The 17,249-nt window shown below is 52.0% G+C and overlaps 2 protein-coding genes across 2 annotated transcripts in view; one reads left to right on the top strand and one right to left on the bottom strand.

The window, feature by feature from the left end:
• Positions 1-17,249, top strand: part of LOC139673810 (zinc finger protein 850-like) — a 1,066,517-nt gene that overhangs the window by 766,460 nt on the left and 282,808 nt on the right. The gene's annotated exons all lie outside the window — the stretch shown is intronic.
• Positions 14,740-15,654, bottom strand: LOC139673896 (olfactory receptor 14J1-like). Its single transcript, XM_071559830.1, has one exon. It carries the CDS (start codon positions 15,652-15,654, stop codon positions 14,740-14,742), a length of 915 nt encoding a protein of 304 aa, XP_071415931.1.

The raw sequence follows: 17,249 nt of genomic DNA, 5'->3' as shown, positions 1-17,249 counted from the left end.
GATCATTGTGAAACTACAGGGCCTTATGGAACCAAAGGAACCCTTGGACACTGCAGTGACCCCTGGAATCAAACAGCCTTTGTGACACTGCAGGGCTTTATGGAGCCAAAGGAACCATTGTGACACTCTGGAATATAAATGGTCTATTGTGACACTGTGGAATCTCATGGAATCTAAAGGGCCATTGTGACACTCCAAGCCCTCATGGATTCAAAGGAATCCTGAGACACTTTGAATCCAGAAGTAATCATGAAAGAATTGTGAAACTATGGAGCCTCATGGAATCAATACAATTCATCATTATATTAATTATGTATTATTATATTTATTATTGGCTTGGACCAACTCAAGTCTGTTTGTGGGGTTAAAGGGAAACGTCCAAATCCCAAAACTGAGGTAGTGCCCTGTTCCATACCCAGCCCCTTGGAACTTCCTTGGGCAGCCCTGGAGCAGCTGTCAGGGAAAAACAGTCTGGGAGTACTGCCCCATAGCACTGCCCCATAGCTGTGCCCCATAGTACTGCCCCATAGCTGTGCCCCATAGTACTGCCCCATATCACTGCCCCATAGCTCTGCCCTATAGCACTGCCCCATAGCCCTGCCCCACAGCACTGCCAAATAACACTGCCCCACAGCACTGCCCCATAGCACTGCCCTATAGCACTGCCCCATAGCCCTGCCCCATAGCACTGCCCCATAGCACTGCCCTATAGCACTGCCCCATAGCTCTGCCCTATAGCACTGCCCCACAGCACTGCCCCAAAGCACTGCACCATAGTCCTGCCCCATAGCCCTGCCCTATAGCACTGCCCCATAGCCCTGCCCCATAGCCCTGCCCCATAGCACTGCCCTATAGCCCTGCCCTATAGCTCTGCCTTATAGCACTGGCCCATAGCACTGACCCAGAGCACTGCCCTATAGCACTGCCCCACAGCACTGCCAAATAACACTGCCCCACAGCACTGCCCCACAGCACTGCCCCATAGCCCTGCCCCACAGCACTGCCAAGTAACACTGCCCCACAGCACTGCCCCACAGCACTGCCCCATAGCAGTGTCCCATAGCCCTGCCCCATAGCACTGCCCCGTAGCACTGCCCAGAGCACTGCCCCAAAGCACTGCCCCACACCACACCCTCTGGAACTCCTAATCCAGCCCCACACTGGCTATGGCACACCAGGAGCACTGCCCCTCACCCTCCCCAGAGCCCCACAGTGGCCACTGGGCCAGAAGTCCCCCCTAGGGGATGTGGGTTGGGGTGGCCACAGGGAGTAGAACAAATAAAATGAACACCCTGTGGCCATTGCATGGTCAGACCCTCCCACCTGGACAGGTGGAAGCTGGACTTGCATGGGACTGTGGGTGGTAGCTCTAATTCTGTCTTTTTCTCTCTCTCTTTCTTTAATCACCTTCTCTTAAATCTCCCTTCTTCATTTTTAGGGTAACATAAAACCGTATGGGTTGGATTTTGCTGACTTGTATGGCTCAGCATGGGCTCAGTCAGTGCTCTGTGGGATGCTCTGTTCTGGTTGAATGCTGCCCTTTAAACTTTTGCCAAGCTCCCTCATTTTCTAAAATTTGCCAGTAAAAGTGTGTTATTTGACCTCCTGAGAAAAGGTGTAGATTTTCTCCCTTGTGGTTCCTCTCAAGATATTAAAAGAACTAAAGGACCTTTTAAAATACCTGGAGGGAGAATATTTTTGGTGCCTTGTATATTTTTTAAACTAAAACCCCTTGGATGAGCTCATAGCTCAAACCTGGTGTCCTACAGTCACCATCTCTGGAAGTGTTCAAAAAACATTGAACTGTGACACTTGGGGACACGGATCAGTGGGGAAGATGTCAGTGTGAGGTCAATGATTGGACTCCATCATCTTAGAGGTCTTTTCCAACCTTAACAATTCTATGATTCTAAATGATTAAGATCTTTCATCTTGTCACTTGTCTGTTCTTTTGTCTGCTCATTTGTCATAATAAATAATTCATTTTACATAAGTATATTTGATTTGCCATTGTTAAAACCTGTGGGGAAAAGTGATTCAATCACACCTCTGTAATTTACACTGCAGAGTAAATCTGAGGCTAAGATTGGATCCAGTCACACTAGGCTCCTCTCTGAGAAGGAGTTTAGAAAGCAAGGGGTCCTTTCTGCCCCTCACAGCTCAATGAGGCAGCTTCTCCAGTAAACTCTGTCTAAGTCTTCTATTTCCACCATCACCCCGTGAGGTTCCACACAGTCCCAAGGTTCCTTTTATCCTGTGAGCTTTCAGAGTGTCCCAGGATTCCTTTGGATCTCTGAGTCCCTGAAGGGTCGTGATGATCCCTTCATTTGATGAGGTTCTGCAGACTGACAATGATCCCTTTGGATCAATAAGACTCTGCAGTGTCACACAGGGCCATTCATTCCATGAGTTTCCACAGTGTCACAGTGGTCCCTTGTGCTCCACAAGGCCCTGCACTGTGACAAAGGTCCCTTATATTCATGAGATTCCACAGTGACCCCTTGATTCCATGAGGTCCTGCAGTGTCCCAGTGGTGGTGTCAGAGATGGTGGAGCTTTTACTTTTGTGGTCAGAAATAGAATGAGAAAGAAATAATGTCACCAAGGGCATCTGGGAAGGTCTATACTGGACATACGCAGAAAGGAGTTTCCCTCCAAGACAAGTGCTCTGATACAAAGCATCACCAAGAAGAAGTCTGGATCAGTCCAAGGCTTTGTGCTCCAAGGCAGAGCCAGGGAGGAGGGAGAGATGTCAGTGCAGGAAGGGGCCAGCGAGGTGGGGCAGCCGGGGGATGCCGACAGCCTGCAGGGAAAGGGGCAGGGCATGGACACCGTAGGACAGCCTGGGCTGGAGAGGAGACAGGGATGTGCAGAAGCTGAAAGGCCCCAAGAGAGCCAACTTGTGCAGGCCTTTGGCCATGGCTGCTGTGTGTGCCCCTGATGGCATGAGGAGACAAGTGAGCCTTGCAGCCCTGGGGCCTCATTGCCTCCTTGTCCCTGCTCAGCAGCCTGGGAGGTGCCACCCCATCCTCCTGCCCTTGACATTGCACATCCCACATCCCACTGCCCCAGGAAGAGTCCTGAGGAATGAGGGAGGAACAGAATCTGCTTTCCCAGGTGCTGGGTGTCAGGGCTTGGCCCTCTGGATTAATGGAACACTTTCAGCGTAACTCACCATCAGAGCCACCTTTCCTTTGCTTGTCCACAACTGTCATCACTGCCTCCATTTTCTGCTCTAACTATAGTCTGGGGACACTCTCAGTTTGCCCCTCAGTGGGACCCATTAGCACTACAAGAAAATTCAGTGTTTCAATATGACTTTGACTTCTTGAGAAGTTTTTTGAACTCACTCTGATGGACTGAGTCTGATGTAAACAACACAAACCCCCCAGAGGGCCATTAAATGCCCTGGGCTGTTGCTGTGCTGCTGAGCTGGGCCGGGCTCCTGGCACACAGGGAGCTCCTGGCAAGCGGGCAGTGCTGCAGAGAGACAGCTCTGCCCAGGAGCAGCTCCTGTGCACAGCCCAGCAGGGCTCAGGGCACTGCCAGGGCAGCTCAGGGACACCAGCAGGGCACAGACAGAGCTTAAAGGGGCTCAGCATTGCGAGGATGACTCAGAGCTCTTGGAGGAGAAATCTTTGCAGTGCTGGACACGGTGAGTCTGTGGGTGCAGGGCAATGCAGGGGCAGCTCCTGGAGGCATCTCCTAAAGCTGGCACAGCCCCAGCTGATGGGATGTGTGAGGAGGGGGCTTTTGGTGGACACTTTGGAATAGCTGTGGAGCCGGGGGCTGCAGCCAGGCGTGCCCAGGGCTGTGGTGCAGAGCAGGGTCCTGCAGCCCAGGGTGCTGTGCTGGGGCAGGGACTCTGCTGCCTGCCAGGGTCAGCTCTCAGCCAGCCTAGGGAGCTGCTCACTGGACTGGGGGAGAAGCTGTGGGTGGAAGGAGCAACCCTGAGCAGGGCAGGGTCCTGTTGCTGAGAGGGAGCTGTGTGGGTAAGGGATGCTCACAGCTCCAGGTCTGTTTGGGGATGGGTCTGGAGGATGCTTCCCAAGAAGATGGTAAGTCAGGGATTACAGTAATGATAGGAAAATTTCTTGAGTATGTTTTCAATTTTCTTACTTGGAGAAGGGTGAGATGGTTCGACAATGAAAGAAGAACAATAAGAGTTGCAATCACAGAATCAGACAATCTTCTGACTTGGAAGAGATACACAAGTAACCTCAACACAATGTTTGAACATTTTCTGAGACTGCTGATGTGTAACTTTGAGTCAGTCAGTTTTCTGGGAGCCTCCTGAAGTGCCTCAGCTGTGGACAGCACAATGATCACCTTTTCTGGGCCCATCAGGGATGTTCTGACCTGCCCTTTCCCACCTGCAGACAGAACATGCCCCAGGCAGTGCCCTGCAGACAGGCAGGTTCCTGTAGGACCAGGGTGAATGCACAGAGGTTGGGATGGGACTGGGAGTGCTGACAGGGAAAAGGCACCTCTCAGGAGGAAATGTCCAGGCAGCAGGGACATGATGAAAGCATGAAGGGGAGCTAAAAAGAGAAATGCTGTGGGAAGGAGGGCACTGTTTGTGTCTGGCAGGTGGCACAGCTGGGTCAGGGTAACACTGTCCTCAGGGCCTGCTGTCTCTTCCCTGGCTTCTCACACAGAGTAGCATAATATTTTTCCCTTGTCTCTCCACTGCTCTGATATTGTTCTTGTTGCCTTGTTCTCTCAGTGAGACTCTGGGATTTGCAGCTCCTGAGTCTGGCACTGCCCTTGTGAATCCAGCCATGCAGGTGTGTCCTTAGGAATGGAATGTCCAAGCATTCCTCTAACTGGTGAGCTGTGAGCCAAGCAGTGTGTGTGACAGGGGAATGAGGTGACTATCCTTTAATGACATACCATCCTCAGGGCACTCAGGCATCTCCTTGTAATGTCCTAATGTTCTGTAGCACACTGGTGTTACCTGAATGCCCCATGGCGATGTACAAAGATGTTATAACTGAGCAAATGCTGCTGGGTTTGTCAAATGAACTTCGTATGTCTTTGGCAGAATTGAGTCTCCCTCAGAGACCTTAAGAAAGGCTGAGACATTTAGTGATCCCTCTGCTCTCAGCAGGGTCTGGTTTCTACTCAGGGTAACGTGTGAGGGTGATTGACCTCTGATCCTCGAAGGTCAAATATAGGGCAGTTGGGAACAAGCCTGTCCAGCCACTCACCTTGTCCTAAGCCACAGGAATCCCTTTGCCTCCCACACCTCTCAGGGTCTCACTCCAAGTGCAGCAGAAATGCTGTGGATTTCTGACCTCAGAGAACCAGGCATGGAAAATGGGTAGGAAAAAATTCCCTAAATCCACTTTGTGCCACCCACCTGGTTTAGACCTGGGAGTGGAGATGGTAACCAACCTTTCTGCATTAGGAGGGATTCCATTTGACAAATTCTGAATATCCAGCCTAGTCCCTCTGCCATGTGACCACAAACCCACGGCAGAGGTGCAGGGATGGCTCCTCCAGGGCCCACACACACAGGCCTGGCTGCTCATGGCACTCCCAGAAAGCACAAAGTAAGCTCAAGTTAGGGAGCTGGATGAAGGATTTTCCAAGAGAGGTAACAAGGGTGGATGAGTCAAAGTGAGACAGTCTGTGGGAAATGGCATCATTTAGCTCAAGGAAGCATGACATGACTTGTCTCTGTCTTTTTCTCTATGAACAGGTCCCCAAGCCCAGAGGCAGCAAATGCCCAACAGCAGCTCCATCAGCCAGTTCCTCCTCCTGTCATTGGCAGACACGCGGCAGCTGCAGCTCCTGCACTTGTGGCTCTTCCTGGGCATCTCCCTGGCTGCCCTCCTGGGCAACGGCCTCATCATCAGCGCCGTAGCCTGCGACCACCACCTGCACACCCCCATGCACTTCTTCCTGCTCAACCTGTCCCTCACAGACCTGGGCTGCATCTGCACCACTGTCCCCAAAGCCATGCACAACTCCCTCTGGGACACCACAACCATCTCCTACATGGGATGTGCTGCACAGGTGTTTTTTTTTTTCTTCTTCATGTCAACAGAGTTTTCCCTCCTCACCATCATGTGCTACGACCGCTACATTGCCATCTGCAAACCCCTGCACTACGGGACCCTCCTGGGCAGCAGAGCTTGTGCCCACATGGCAGCAGCTGCCTGGGCCAGTGGCTTTCTCAATGCTCTGCTGCACACAGTCAATACATTTTCCCTGCCCCTGTGCCATGGCAATGCCCTGGGCCAGTTCTTTTGTGAAATCCCACAGATCCTCAAGCTCTCCTGCTCACACTCCTACCTCAGGGAACTTGGGCTTATTGTGGTTAGTTTGTCTTTAGCCTCAGGATGTTTCATTTTCATAGTTTTCTCCTATGTGCAGATCTTCAGGGCTGTGCTGAGGATCCCCTCTGAGCAGGGACGGCACAAAGCCTTTTCCACGTGCCTCCCTCACCTGGCCGTGGTCTCCCTGTTTCTCAGCACTGGCACATTATCCTACCTTATACCTCCCTCCATCTCCTCCCCATCCCTGGATCTGGTGGTGGCAGTTCTGTACTCGGTGGTGCCTCCAGCAGTGAATCCCCTCATCTACAGCCTGAGGAACCAGGAGCTCAAGGATGCTGTGAGGAAAATGATGACTGGCTGCTTTTCAGCAGGAAGAGACTGCCTGCTTTGCTCTGTCAGTGGCACCCAGTGCATTTCATGAGAGACCAAGTCTCTCCTCTTATATAATTTTCCTTTTTTTTCCCCTTCTAACTTTTCTGTTATCAAAAAAAAATAACTATTTATTTTATCCCAGTTAATTAGCCACCCAGTCTTTTGTGACCAAGGCCAAGGACTGCCCTGGGCATCCCATCAGAGGGGCCATTCCCCACCCTGGATGCTCCTGCCCTGGGCTGGGGCTGCACAGGGGGCTGTGGGACCAGCTGTGGGGCAGTGGGGCACAAAGGGGCCATGGAGCTGCTGCCAGGGGGTTAAAGCAAGGCCAGGCACAGACAAGGAATTTCTGGGCATGGCACGTGGGACTGTGGCAAGGGCAGAGCTCCCCTGGGAGTTGGTGGCTGCAGGAAAGGTCAAGAGCCAAAAGAGCCTCAGTGGCTGTGCTGGAGACCAAGGCTGAAGGAGGCAAATGCAGGGCTGATGTGGGATGGGGAGGGGGATTTAATTCCAGCAGACACTGCTGTGGGGTTGAGGGACTCCATGGCTTCTGTGCCTGAGTCTTCACTGGAAAGGTCTCTCAGGCCTCTGTGCTCAGGGAAAGCTTCAGGGAGGAGGAGAGCCCATCTTGGCAGGAACCTCCTGCAATGGCAGAGGGACACATGGCAGTGTGTGCCCCTGCAGGGCACTGCCCTGGCCATGGCACAGGCTGGGAGCTGCCTGGCTGGGAGCAGCCCTGTAAGGCAGCTGTGGGTGGGCAGGAGCTGGGCAGGAGGCAGCCGTGTGCCCTGGCAGCAAGGGAGGCCAGGAGCACCCTGGACTGTGGGACCAGCACAGCAAGGACGTGGTTTATCCTGGTTGCTGTGGCTGAGGAAAGCTGCACAAAGAGCTGTGGAGGTTTTAAATTATATCCTGTTTAATTTTTTACTGTGAGCAATGAAGGGAAACATTCTGTGCCTCTAAATGTGATCAGTTCCTGATTCCCTAAAGAGCACAAACCTGATGAGTTGTGCTTCCACTCCAGTCACACTTGGATCTCCCTCCATACCCAGAGTATGAAGCTCCCTTGTCCCTTAGAGTTCTTGGAAAGGATGGATGAAGGACACAGGACAGGCTGTGGGATCAGGTGCAGGGCATGGCCAGGGATTTGGGGTGGTTGTTACCCCAGGACAGGACCCAGCATTTGGCCTTGTTGAACCTCATCCAGTTGGCCTGGGCCCATCGATCCAGGCTGTCCAGACCCCTCTGCAGAGCCTTCCTGCCCTCCAGCAGATCAACAATCCCACCTAACCTGTTGTCATCTGAACAAATGCTGCAGAACATGCCCAGTAATGTTCCTGAAACCCCAAAATATTTGGATTAGTGGAGATTTAGCTCTGCACAACAAAGTAATTCATTCACTTTCTCTCTTTTCCTCCCACTCTGGATCAAGGGAACTTCTGACTTCAGTGTGTGACTCACTTTGTGCAAAGAGCAAAATGGACAGAGTTGGGGTAGGGAGCTCTTGGAGGGACCTTTAGATCTGTGCTTGACACATAACATGTTTACCATTGGTCTAAAATTGCCTGCTGTGGAAAGTGGACGTCAGTAATGTGAACTTAAAATACAGCAGAGGAATTTCTTCTATTTTTGAGCTGTGCCTTCCTTTGGTTTTGTTTGCTGACAATACATGAACATCCCTGTGTGTCTCCTGCAGCTCTTTCTCCAAGTACAGCAGGTGGGAGTTGGTGCCCAGGAGCTGAAACCTGCAGGTCCAGCCTTTGGTGGAGGAAGCTCAGATTGCACAAGGCTGCTTTGAGTGCCTGGGATGTGATGAGGGAAATGGTGGGGTGGGGATCAGGGATAAAGTCTGATGGATTGTCAGACAAAAAGGGTCTTGATTTTCATATCTATTCACACTGAATTAGGAGATGCTCTGGGTCAATATCAATAGGGAATTGCTGATAATAATGTATAAACAGGCAAAAATAAACAGGCCACAAAAAAGACATTTTTTTTTTTTTAAGTATAAGATAATCACTTTGAATGCATTTCTGAGATCTCTGTAATTGACCACAGAAGATTTGAAAATGTAAAAGTAAATTATTCTCAGGGGATTGTTTTGTTAAAATGCCATCAGTGAAAAGAGACCATGAAGGGAATGAGCAGACAAGGAGACCATCCCTGGTGCTTGGGAACAATATCAATGAGGGTTTGCTGCTCTCAGTGTATAAACAGGAAAAAGGAAATGGGACAAAAAGTTATATTTCTTCATTTTTTTGTCACTGCAGTGCACTCACTTTGAATACACTTCTGGTATCTGTCTAATGAAGAATAAAAGAATTGAAGACTTAATATTAAAGTATTCCCAAAGGCTTGTCTTGTTAGGATGTTTTGAATGTTAATGAGCACTCTGGCACTGAATTCCTGAACTGAAGATTTGAAAACTGAAAAAACCTCTAAAAAAGCAAAATTCATCATCAAACCTTCAAGTTTCTGAGAGTGTCAGCAAGCCCCACTGAGGTCATGACTGAAAAAAGACCCCGGAGGGAATGAGCAGACAAAAAGACCATCCCTGGGGCTGGGGAATCAGCAGCTCAGAGTTACTGGTTACAGGTGGAAAAGGGACTGTGGAATGTGGCTGTGAAAGTGCCTGATGGACTTTGCCAAGCAGGAGAGCCAAGCCCTGCCACCCATCTCTGGTTCCTCACAGGATGCTCCTGGAGCAGAGTGATGTGGGGTGTGGAATGGGGAGTGCAGGAGAGCAGTAGGACACCTCCACAGCTCTATGGAGTGGGTGAGGAGGTGACAAGTCCTGGGGCTGTAAGGAACTGGTGTCTTCTCATAGGCTGTCAAGCCCCAGGAAACTGCCCTGTTGCAGAAAAGCACAGTGAAGAGCCAAAGTGTGTGAGAGCAGGAGAGGGCACAGCAGTGTCCCTTCCACAGCCAGGCCTCCAGGGACACACCTGAAGGAACAGCAGAGCAGGGTCTGGGCTTTGTCTTTGTTTCCTGGACACCCTGGGCAAGGGGCCCCAGGGCAATTGTCACAGATCACCCCCTGCAAACACCATTCCCAGCCCTGGCCTCTCACCCACCACTGACAGGTTGTTTGTCCCTCCATGAGGACACCAAATGAGCAGTTCACAAGGCCATGCTGCAATTGTACAGAGGAGACTTCAGCATTCACAGTGTGTGTGTGGGGAGATGAACCCAAGAGAACACAAAGACCATCAGCTAATACTGGAGATGCTGGGAAGGGCTGTGGGACACACAGTGTCTCGAGGTCACTTCACTCTGGGCCCCACATCCCCTGGAAAACCCCCAGGATGCAGCACTGGGATGTGCTTCTGAGCACAGAGCTCCCCCTGTGTCCATCCCTCAGGCCGTGGGGCATCTCAGAGAGGGGCAGAGCAGGTGACACCCCACAGGGCTGAGGTGCCTCCAGTCCCCAGCAGTGGCAGTGAGAGCCCAGGGAGAGACTGTGACTCCTGCAATGATCTCCCCATGGGTGTAAAAGGGAAAGACTCTCTGATCACCCCTGGGTGCATGAGAATCCCACAATCCCAGTTCAGAGGTGGATGCCTTGCTGGACCTCGACATTTCTGTGAGTGACTCCAGGAACAAACTCCACTGGCCCAGTGAGATCCATCTCAGTGGTCTTGGACAGTTCATTGCAAGTGCTCCTGAACTGCTGCATCACCCTTGCCTGGGATTCTGGGCTGTGCTCTCAAAAGGGCCAGAGCAATCTGAGAGGTTCTGGGGTCCTTGGAAAAGGCAGATGCCAAGCCCATCTTTAAGAAGAGCAAAATGAGAATGGGGAGAATTACAGGCTGCCCATCAAGCTGCTATATCACTGCCCTTCCCAGATGGAGAGGGGAGAGAGAATAAGGTGGAAAATGACTCATGGGTTGGGATAGGGCACTTTACTAAATTAAAAGTCAAAGTTTGCACACAAACAAAGAGGAAAATGACAAGATTTATTCTCTACTTCCCATCATCAGTGATGTCTGGCCATGTCCCAGCAAGCCAGGCTTCAGCACACGGAGCAGCTGCTCAGCAGGCAAACATTGGAAACAGTGAATGTCCCCCTTCCTCCTCCTTTCCTCAGCTTTTATATCTGAGCTGACATTCCATGATCTGGAATATCCCTCTGGTCAGTCTGGCTCAGCTGGCCTGGCTGTGTCCCTTCCCAGGACCTTGCCCTCATTTGGGGAAGGAACGTTGCAGTGCTGGGGCTGTGCCAGCTCTGCTCAGCAGTAGCCAAAACATTGGTGTGTTCTCAGCACCTTTCCAGCTCTCAACACAAAGCACAGCACTGGGAGGGCTGCTGTGGGGAAATGAGCTCCAGCTCTGCCAGACCCAAAATAGTTCCATAATGTTCCATAGTGTTCCAGAATTCCTTTAGTTCTGTGAGGCCCTGCAGTGTCCAGGTGGCATCCTGGTTCCCTGAGGTTCCACAGTGTGATAATGACCCCTTGATTATATTAAGTTAAAAACTGTCTCAAGACCCCTTTTGTTCCATGAGGCCCCACATGTCACAATGAACCCTTTGGTTCCGTGAGCTCTGCAGTGTCCCAGGATACATTTGGTTCGTTCAGGCCCTGCAGTGTCCCAGTGGCCCCTTCTTTTCATGAGTTTCCACAGTGTCCCAGGGTCCCTTTTGTTCCATGAGGCCCTTAAATGTCAAAATTGCCTCTTGGTTCCATAAGTTTCTGTAGTGTTACAATTCCACGATGATTCCATCAGATTCCAAAATATTCCAGGATTCCATTGAATCCATGAGACCCTGCGGAGTCATCATGGCCCCTTGATTCCATGAATTTCTGCAGTGTCCCAGGGTTCCTTGCAGTCCATGAGGCCCTGTAGTGTCACAATGATCCCTGGATTCCATGAGGCTCCACAGGGTCACAATGGGCTTCTGTTTCCTTGAGGTCCTGCGGGGTCACAATGGAACTTTGATTCCATGAGGTTCCCAAGTGTCAGAATGGCCCCTTGGTTCCAAGGCTTTCCACAGTGTCCCAGGGTTCCTTTTGGTTCCTGAGAGAAGATTGCTGGGGGTGAAATTAGGAGTATCAAGTTATCCTCACAGAAGTTGCAATGGTACACAAATTATAGGTAAAGGTCCATCAGGAGTGTTTGCACAGTCAGTGTTTCAACACCCTCAGCATTACCTGAACTTGGTTTTACCTCACCAAAATCTTTCCTCTCTGTTGGCCAAACCCCCCTTCCCTCCCCCAAATATCCCATCCCTTTAGTCCCAGTTCCTCCTGACCTCCCCAAATCCTTCAGCTGGATGGGCTCAGCTCTGTGACACCCTTCATGACCCCTGAGCATCTGCCTGCCCAGCTTGGCCAGTCAGTTCTGGGAACACAGCTGACAGCCCAGACCCCAAGGGGACAGGATGTTCTGCTGTGCTGGAGAGGACCCTCCTCAGCCTGGCCAGCAGTGCTGCAGGGGGGGATTCCCTGCCCCTCCCCAGCTGGTCCTTCCTGCCCAGCAGCTCCTGTTCCAGAAGGGCTCACAGACACTCTGGGGGACTTTTCACACTTGGGTCCTTGAGCTGCCCTGGGGCATCTCTGGGGCAGTGGCCAACTCTGTGACTGCTCTGGGAAGTCATGGCCTGAAGCCAGGAGTGTGGGTTTTAGGAGGTAGTTAAAACCTCTGCAGACAAGAAATCCTGGTAATTGTTGAAGACTTCCTGGCTATCATTATGATGTGCTGTTTATTTTTAATTTCAAGATTTTTTCATCATTTTCTTTTTACTGACAACACCACACACCTGTTCTTTTAATCTGATTCACTCACTGTTTATGTGAAAATATTTGTGCAGCTATTTATCAGAGTACATTTCCTACCAGTGTTTTGAATGCAGAAACATTGCTCAGAGGAGCTACTGAACTTCTTTGGGATGGTTTCATATCCCCAATTTTGTCTCTTCTGTTCTTCCTCTCCCAATTTGCCTTCCAAGATCTCTCCAAGCTGTGTGTGCCTGGGAATGTTTTCACAGTCCTGAGCTCTGGGCCATGTCAAAGGGGACAAATGCACCTTCTGGAGAACACTGTCACTCCTGCTCACAGAGCCTCTCTGACTGCACAGGGGAGATTCCCCCAGGCTGTTTCCTGGTGTGGGAAGAAAGGGACATAAAGGCAGAGCAGAGGGATAGAGGAGACATGGACATTTGCAATGGGCATGCTCAAGGCTGGTGAGATAAATGTCCCTGGAACAGGGAGGTTGTTCCTGCAGTCACACCCAGAAATGTCAGGGCTCTGACAGGTGCCCACACCTGAGCTGGGCTCATGCCCTGCTCACACCCCCAGGGCTGTTCAGAGACACGAGTCCTTCCCTTGCACACACACAGACAGTTCCTGGCAGCAGGTGCAGTGTCTCCCTGGGCTCCTGCTGCCACTGCCCGGGGCTGGAGGCACCTCAGCCCTTCAGAGCCCCCACCCTGCACACTCACACACTTCAGCTCAACACTGGGGTTTCCCTCTGCCTGGCATGGCCCAGTCCAGCCCCTCCCTGGTCCCACCAATCCACTTGCCCCAGCCCCAGCCCCAGCCCCACAGAGCAGCACAGTCATGTCTGGCCCTGCAGCAAGAAATGGAGGCAATGGAGGTCAGGGACAGTGACTTTGTGTCTGGAATGTTCAGGAGACCATCATCTCAGGCATCTCCTGCAGCCCCAGGGCCAGCCCCACTCCCCAGGACAGCAGGAGAGAATCAGTCCTGGGGCTCCTCAGGCAGTTTCTGCTGACCCAGGGACAGGACAGCCTCTTTCCATGGCTCCTCTGCACACACAGCCTGTCCTGCTCTTCTCCTGGCACATCCCATCTCCCCACAGAGCCTTTCCCCAGGGAAACACGTCTGTGCTGGCCTGACCAGCCATTCCTGCAGCCCTTCCCTGTGCTCCCCACAGCCCCCGAGCTGGGGGTGCTGCTCTGCAGGGCACAGGGGCTCTGGTGCCCAGGGCCATGGGGGGGCTCTGCTGGGCTGTGCTGGTCAGGCTGGGAGGCAGAGCCAGCTGATGGTGGTCCCTGCCACTGACCCCCTGCCACACAAGCTCTTGTGTGGCCATGGAGGGTGCTCAGAGGGGCCCTGCCTTCTTCCAGTGCTGGGAGATGGGTCTGGGGGCTGCACTGGATCCAGACCATGAATGCTTATGGAAAGTAAAATGAATCACAGGACTCCTTTCCCTCAACCTGCTGTATTCCCTGGGGTTGCAGGGCTCTTTTTTTTCAGTTCACACTCAGATGTAGAATATTATCTCTGGGTGACTCCGAGCTGGACAGGCCTGTTCTCCTTGGGCTCTATTCACTGTCAGCTCCTGCTCACACTGTTGCTGCAGGTCTCGTGTTCTCCTGGCAGCTCCAAAGTGTCTTAAGCAAATCACTTACCTGCCATCAGCCCTGTCACAAGCTGTTGAGCCCCAGGAAGGTTAATCTCATCTGCATGGTCTCTGGCCACCAACAAGTAAAACCTGAACCAGAACTAAGTCCATTGAAAGTCACACTGGGAACCTGATCTCATCACACTGAGCCATGGGCAGACAAAGCAGGACAAGTTGCCTCTTGAATGTCCTACCCTCAGGAGATGCCCTTTCCTGATGGAGCTGCTGTTGTGCAGCCCAGCTGTGTCCCAGCAGTGCCCATGGCCTGTCCCTGGCTGTGAGCCCAGGATGGACACACAGCAGGATGTGACCAGCCTGGCAGAGGACCAAGGCCTTGGACGAACACAAGGGCTTAGGAGAGTGTGGAAGCAGAAAGGGCAGCTCTGAACAGTCCCCTCCTGTCTGTAAACATGCACTGTCCTGCAGTGAGCTGTCCTTTCTGAATGCCTAAGAAGAAGGATCAAAAAAGTCACTGCACTGTCCTTTATTTTGTGTAACTACTCAAGTGGAACAAATCCTCATTTAGACAGTCTCTGGGTCAAACTCCAAAGAAACATACTAGATTATAATGGAGGTTAATTAAAAAATTTATTTGTGCACAAACTTATCACATGACCCCCACCAAAATGCTGAGAAAACAGGATGGGGCTGTAATGAGTTCCAGTCCGAATGCTATGCAGACATCAACAGAAACAACAGTTTTATGCTTCTGGAGAGCATCAAGTCATCATTTTCCTCACAGCATCCTTGAGCTCCTGGTTCCTCAGGCTGTAGATGAGGGGGTTCAGTGTTGGAGGCACCACCAGGTACAGAACTGACACCACCACATCCAGAGATGGAGATGACATGGAGGGAGACTTCAGGTGGGCAAACACATCAGTGCTGAGAAACAGGGAGACCACGGCCAGGTGAGGGAGGCACGTGGAAAAGGCTTTGTGCCGTCCCTGCTCAGAGGGGATCCTCAGCACAGCCCTGAAGATCTGCACATAGGAGAAAACTATGAAAATGAAACAAGCAAACAGTATACTGACAGTAACCGCAAGAAGCCCAATTTCCCTGAGTTTGGAGTCTGAGCAGGAGAGCTTGAGGATCTGTGGGATTTCACAGAAGAACTGGCCCACAGCATTGCCGTGGCACAGGGGCAGGGAAAATGTATTGGCTGTGTGCAGCAGAGCATTGAGAAAGCCACTGGCCCAGGCAGCTGCTGCCATGTGGGCACAAGCTCTGCTGCCCAGGAGGGTCCCGTAGTGCAGGGGTTTGCAGATGGCAACGTAGCGGTCGTAGCACATGATGGTGAGGAGGGAAATCTCTGTTCCAATGAATAAAATAAGGAAGAAGACCTGTACAGCACATCCCATGAAGGAGATGGTTGTGGTGTCCCAGAGGGAGTTGTGCATGGCTTTGGGGACAGTGGTGCAGATGCAGCCCAGGTCTGTGAGGGACAGGTTGAGCAGGAAGAAGTGCATGGGGGTGTGCAGGTGGTGGTCGCAGGCTACGGCGCTGATGATGAGGCCGTTGCCCAGGAGGGCAGCCAGGGAGATGCCCAGGAAGAGACAGAAGTGCAGGAGCTGCAGCTGCCGCGTGTCTGCCAATGGCAGGAGGAGGAACTGGCTGATGGAGCTGCTGTTGGGCATTTGCTGCTTCTGGAGGGGGGGCACTGTCCAAGGAGGAAATAACAGTGACAAATCAGATGAGATATTTCTGAGAATAATCACAGCCATGTCCCAATACCCCTTTCCCTTCTGTTCACACTCCCCACTTTTCCTTTTTTCCGGAAACTGCTTCATATCCATGGCTGGAGCCCTGCTTGGTGCTCACTACATTTCCCAGGAGGAGCAGCCCCTCTGCCCACTGGCTGTGAGGGTCAGCCCTGCTCTGCTCCAGGGGGGTCATGGCCATGGTGGGGGCAGGGCCCATCCTGGTGTTCAGCTGTGTCAGATGAAGCTGCTCCTAAAGCAAAAGTGCTTGTCAACTGCTGCTCTCCCAGTTTCAGAGAAGAACTGGAATTCCAGAAGGCAGTTTCAGAGGTTTGGGTGTTTTGTTTCTGACTCCCCTCATCTTCCCTGTGGAGTGTTCCTGGATGTCAGAACCCCTCAGCATTTGTGCTGTCCTCAGGGAGAACCGAGCAGGGCTTCCCAAACAGGACCATGTCTGAGGCTTAGTGCAGAGTGAGGGGAGCTGCTCCGTCCCTCTGCCTTGTTCCAGCTGCCCCGGACTTGGACCTTCCTCAGAGAGAGAATGATCACACTCCCATTTTTCTCTGAAAAGCCACCAGACACTGTTGAGAGCAGAGAGATCCATCACAGACCACTAAATGTCTCAGCCTGACTCAAGGTCTCAAGGCCGCACATGATTCACCTCACAAACTCAACAGCATTTCCTGGGATGGGCACAGCATCTCTGCCCCTCTGCACTGGGGATTTCATATAACACAATTGTGCTATGAAGGTTATTTGCATTCTTGAGGGCAGCTCCCAGCTTGGAAGGACATCTCAGAGAAGAGCCAAGTGTCCTGACAATGGGGTTTGATTCTGGGAAACACACCTCATTCTCCAGGCACACAGAATTCACTACTGACAGCCCCACAGGTCAGAGGAAAATTGGAATGTCTCATTCCCAGGCACCCACCTGCCTGAGGGGGATCACAGGATCAGTGATTGACTCTGTAGCTTGAACTCCCATTCCCAGTGAACCTGACTTAGAGAAGGAGGAAACAACCCCATCAACATGAGCAAGTTAAGGAAAAAGGAAATGCACACTGAGGGTCCAGCTGGGAGAAGCCAGGGCAGAACCAGGTGGGCACTCAGGGCAGTGTCACCCTGAGTCAGCTGTGCCACCTCCCAGACACCAATAGTGCCGGGTAGTTGTTCTCAGCCCCTGTGTGGCTCCTCAGAATTCCCTCTGCAACACAAACCACCAGCCATGTGACTTGAGAGCTTGATAGAAATCCCTCCTTTCACCTTGTCCTTGAAGTATCCCCTTGAAAATATCCCTGAGTGCTCTGGCTCTGTAAGCAGTCCTCACCTATGAAACTCTCACTTGATAGTTGAACAAACCTGCCCAGCCCTGCCCTGCCCTGCCCTGCCCTGCCCTGCCCTGCCCTGCCAGGCTTTGCTCTTTCCATCCACAGCCTCTTCCCCAGCACTGAGGGAGCTCCCCAGACCAGCTGAGAGCTGCCCCTGGCAGGTGGCAGAGCTCCTGCCCTGGCACAGCACCCTGGGCTGCAGGA

This window comes from Pithys albifrons, chromosome 7 (assembly GCF_047495875.1).
Source record: "Pithys albifrons albifrons isolate INPA30051 chromosome 7, PitAlb_v1, whole genome shotgun sequence".
Lineage (NCBI taxonomy): Eukaryota > Metazoa > Chordata > Aves > Passeriformes > Thamnophilidae > Pithys > Pithys albifrons.
The sequence above is the reverse complement of the archived record's forward strand: the minus strand, read 5'-3'. Positions and strand labels throughout refer to the sequence as shown.

What these genes read in the sequence shown, in the direction of transcription:
- LOC139673896 (XM_071559830.1), bottom strand. Translation starts at nt 15,654, where the DNA reads ATGCCCAACAGCAGCTCCATCAGCCAGTTCCTCCTCCTGCCATTGGCA.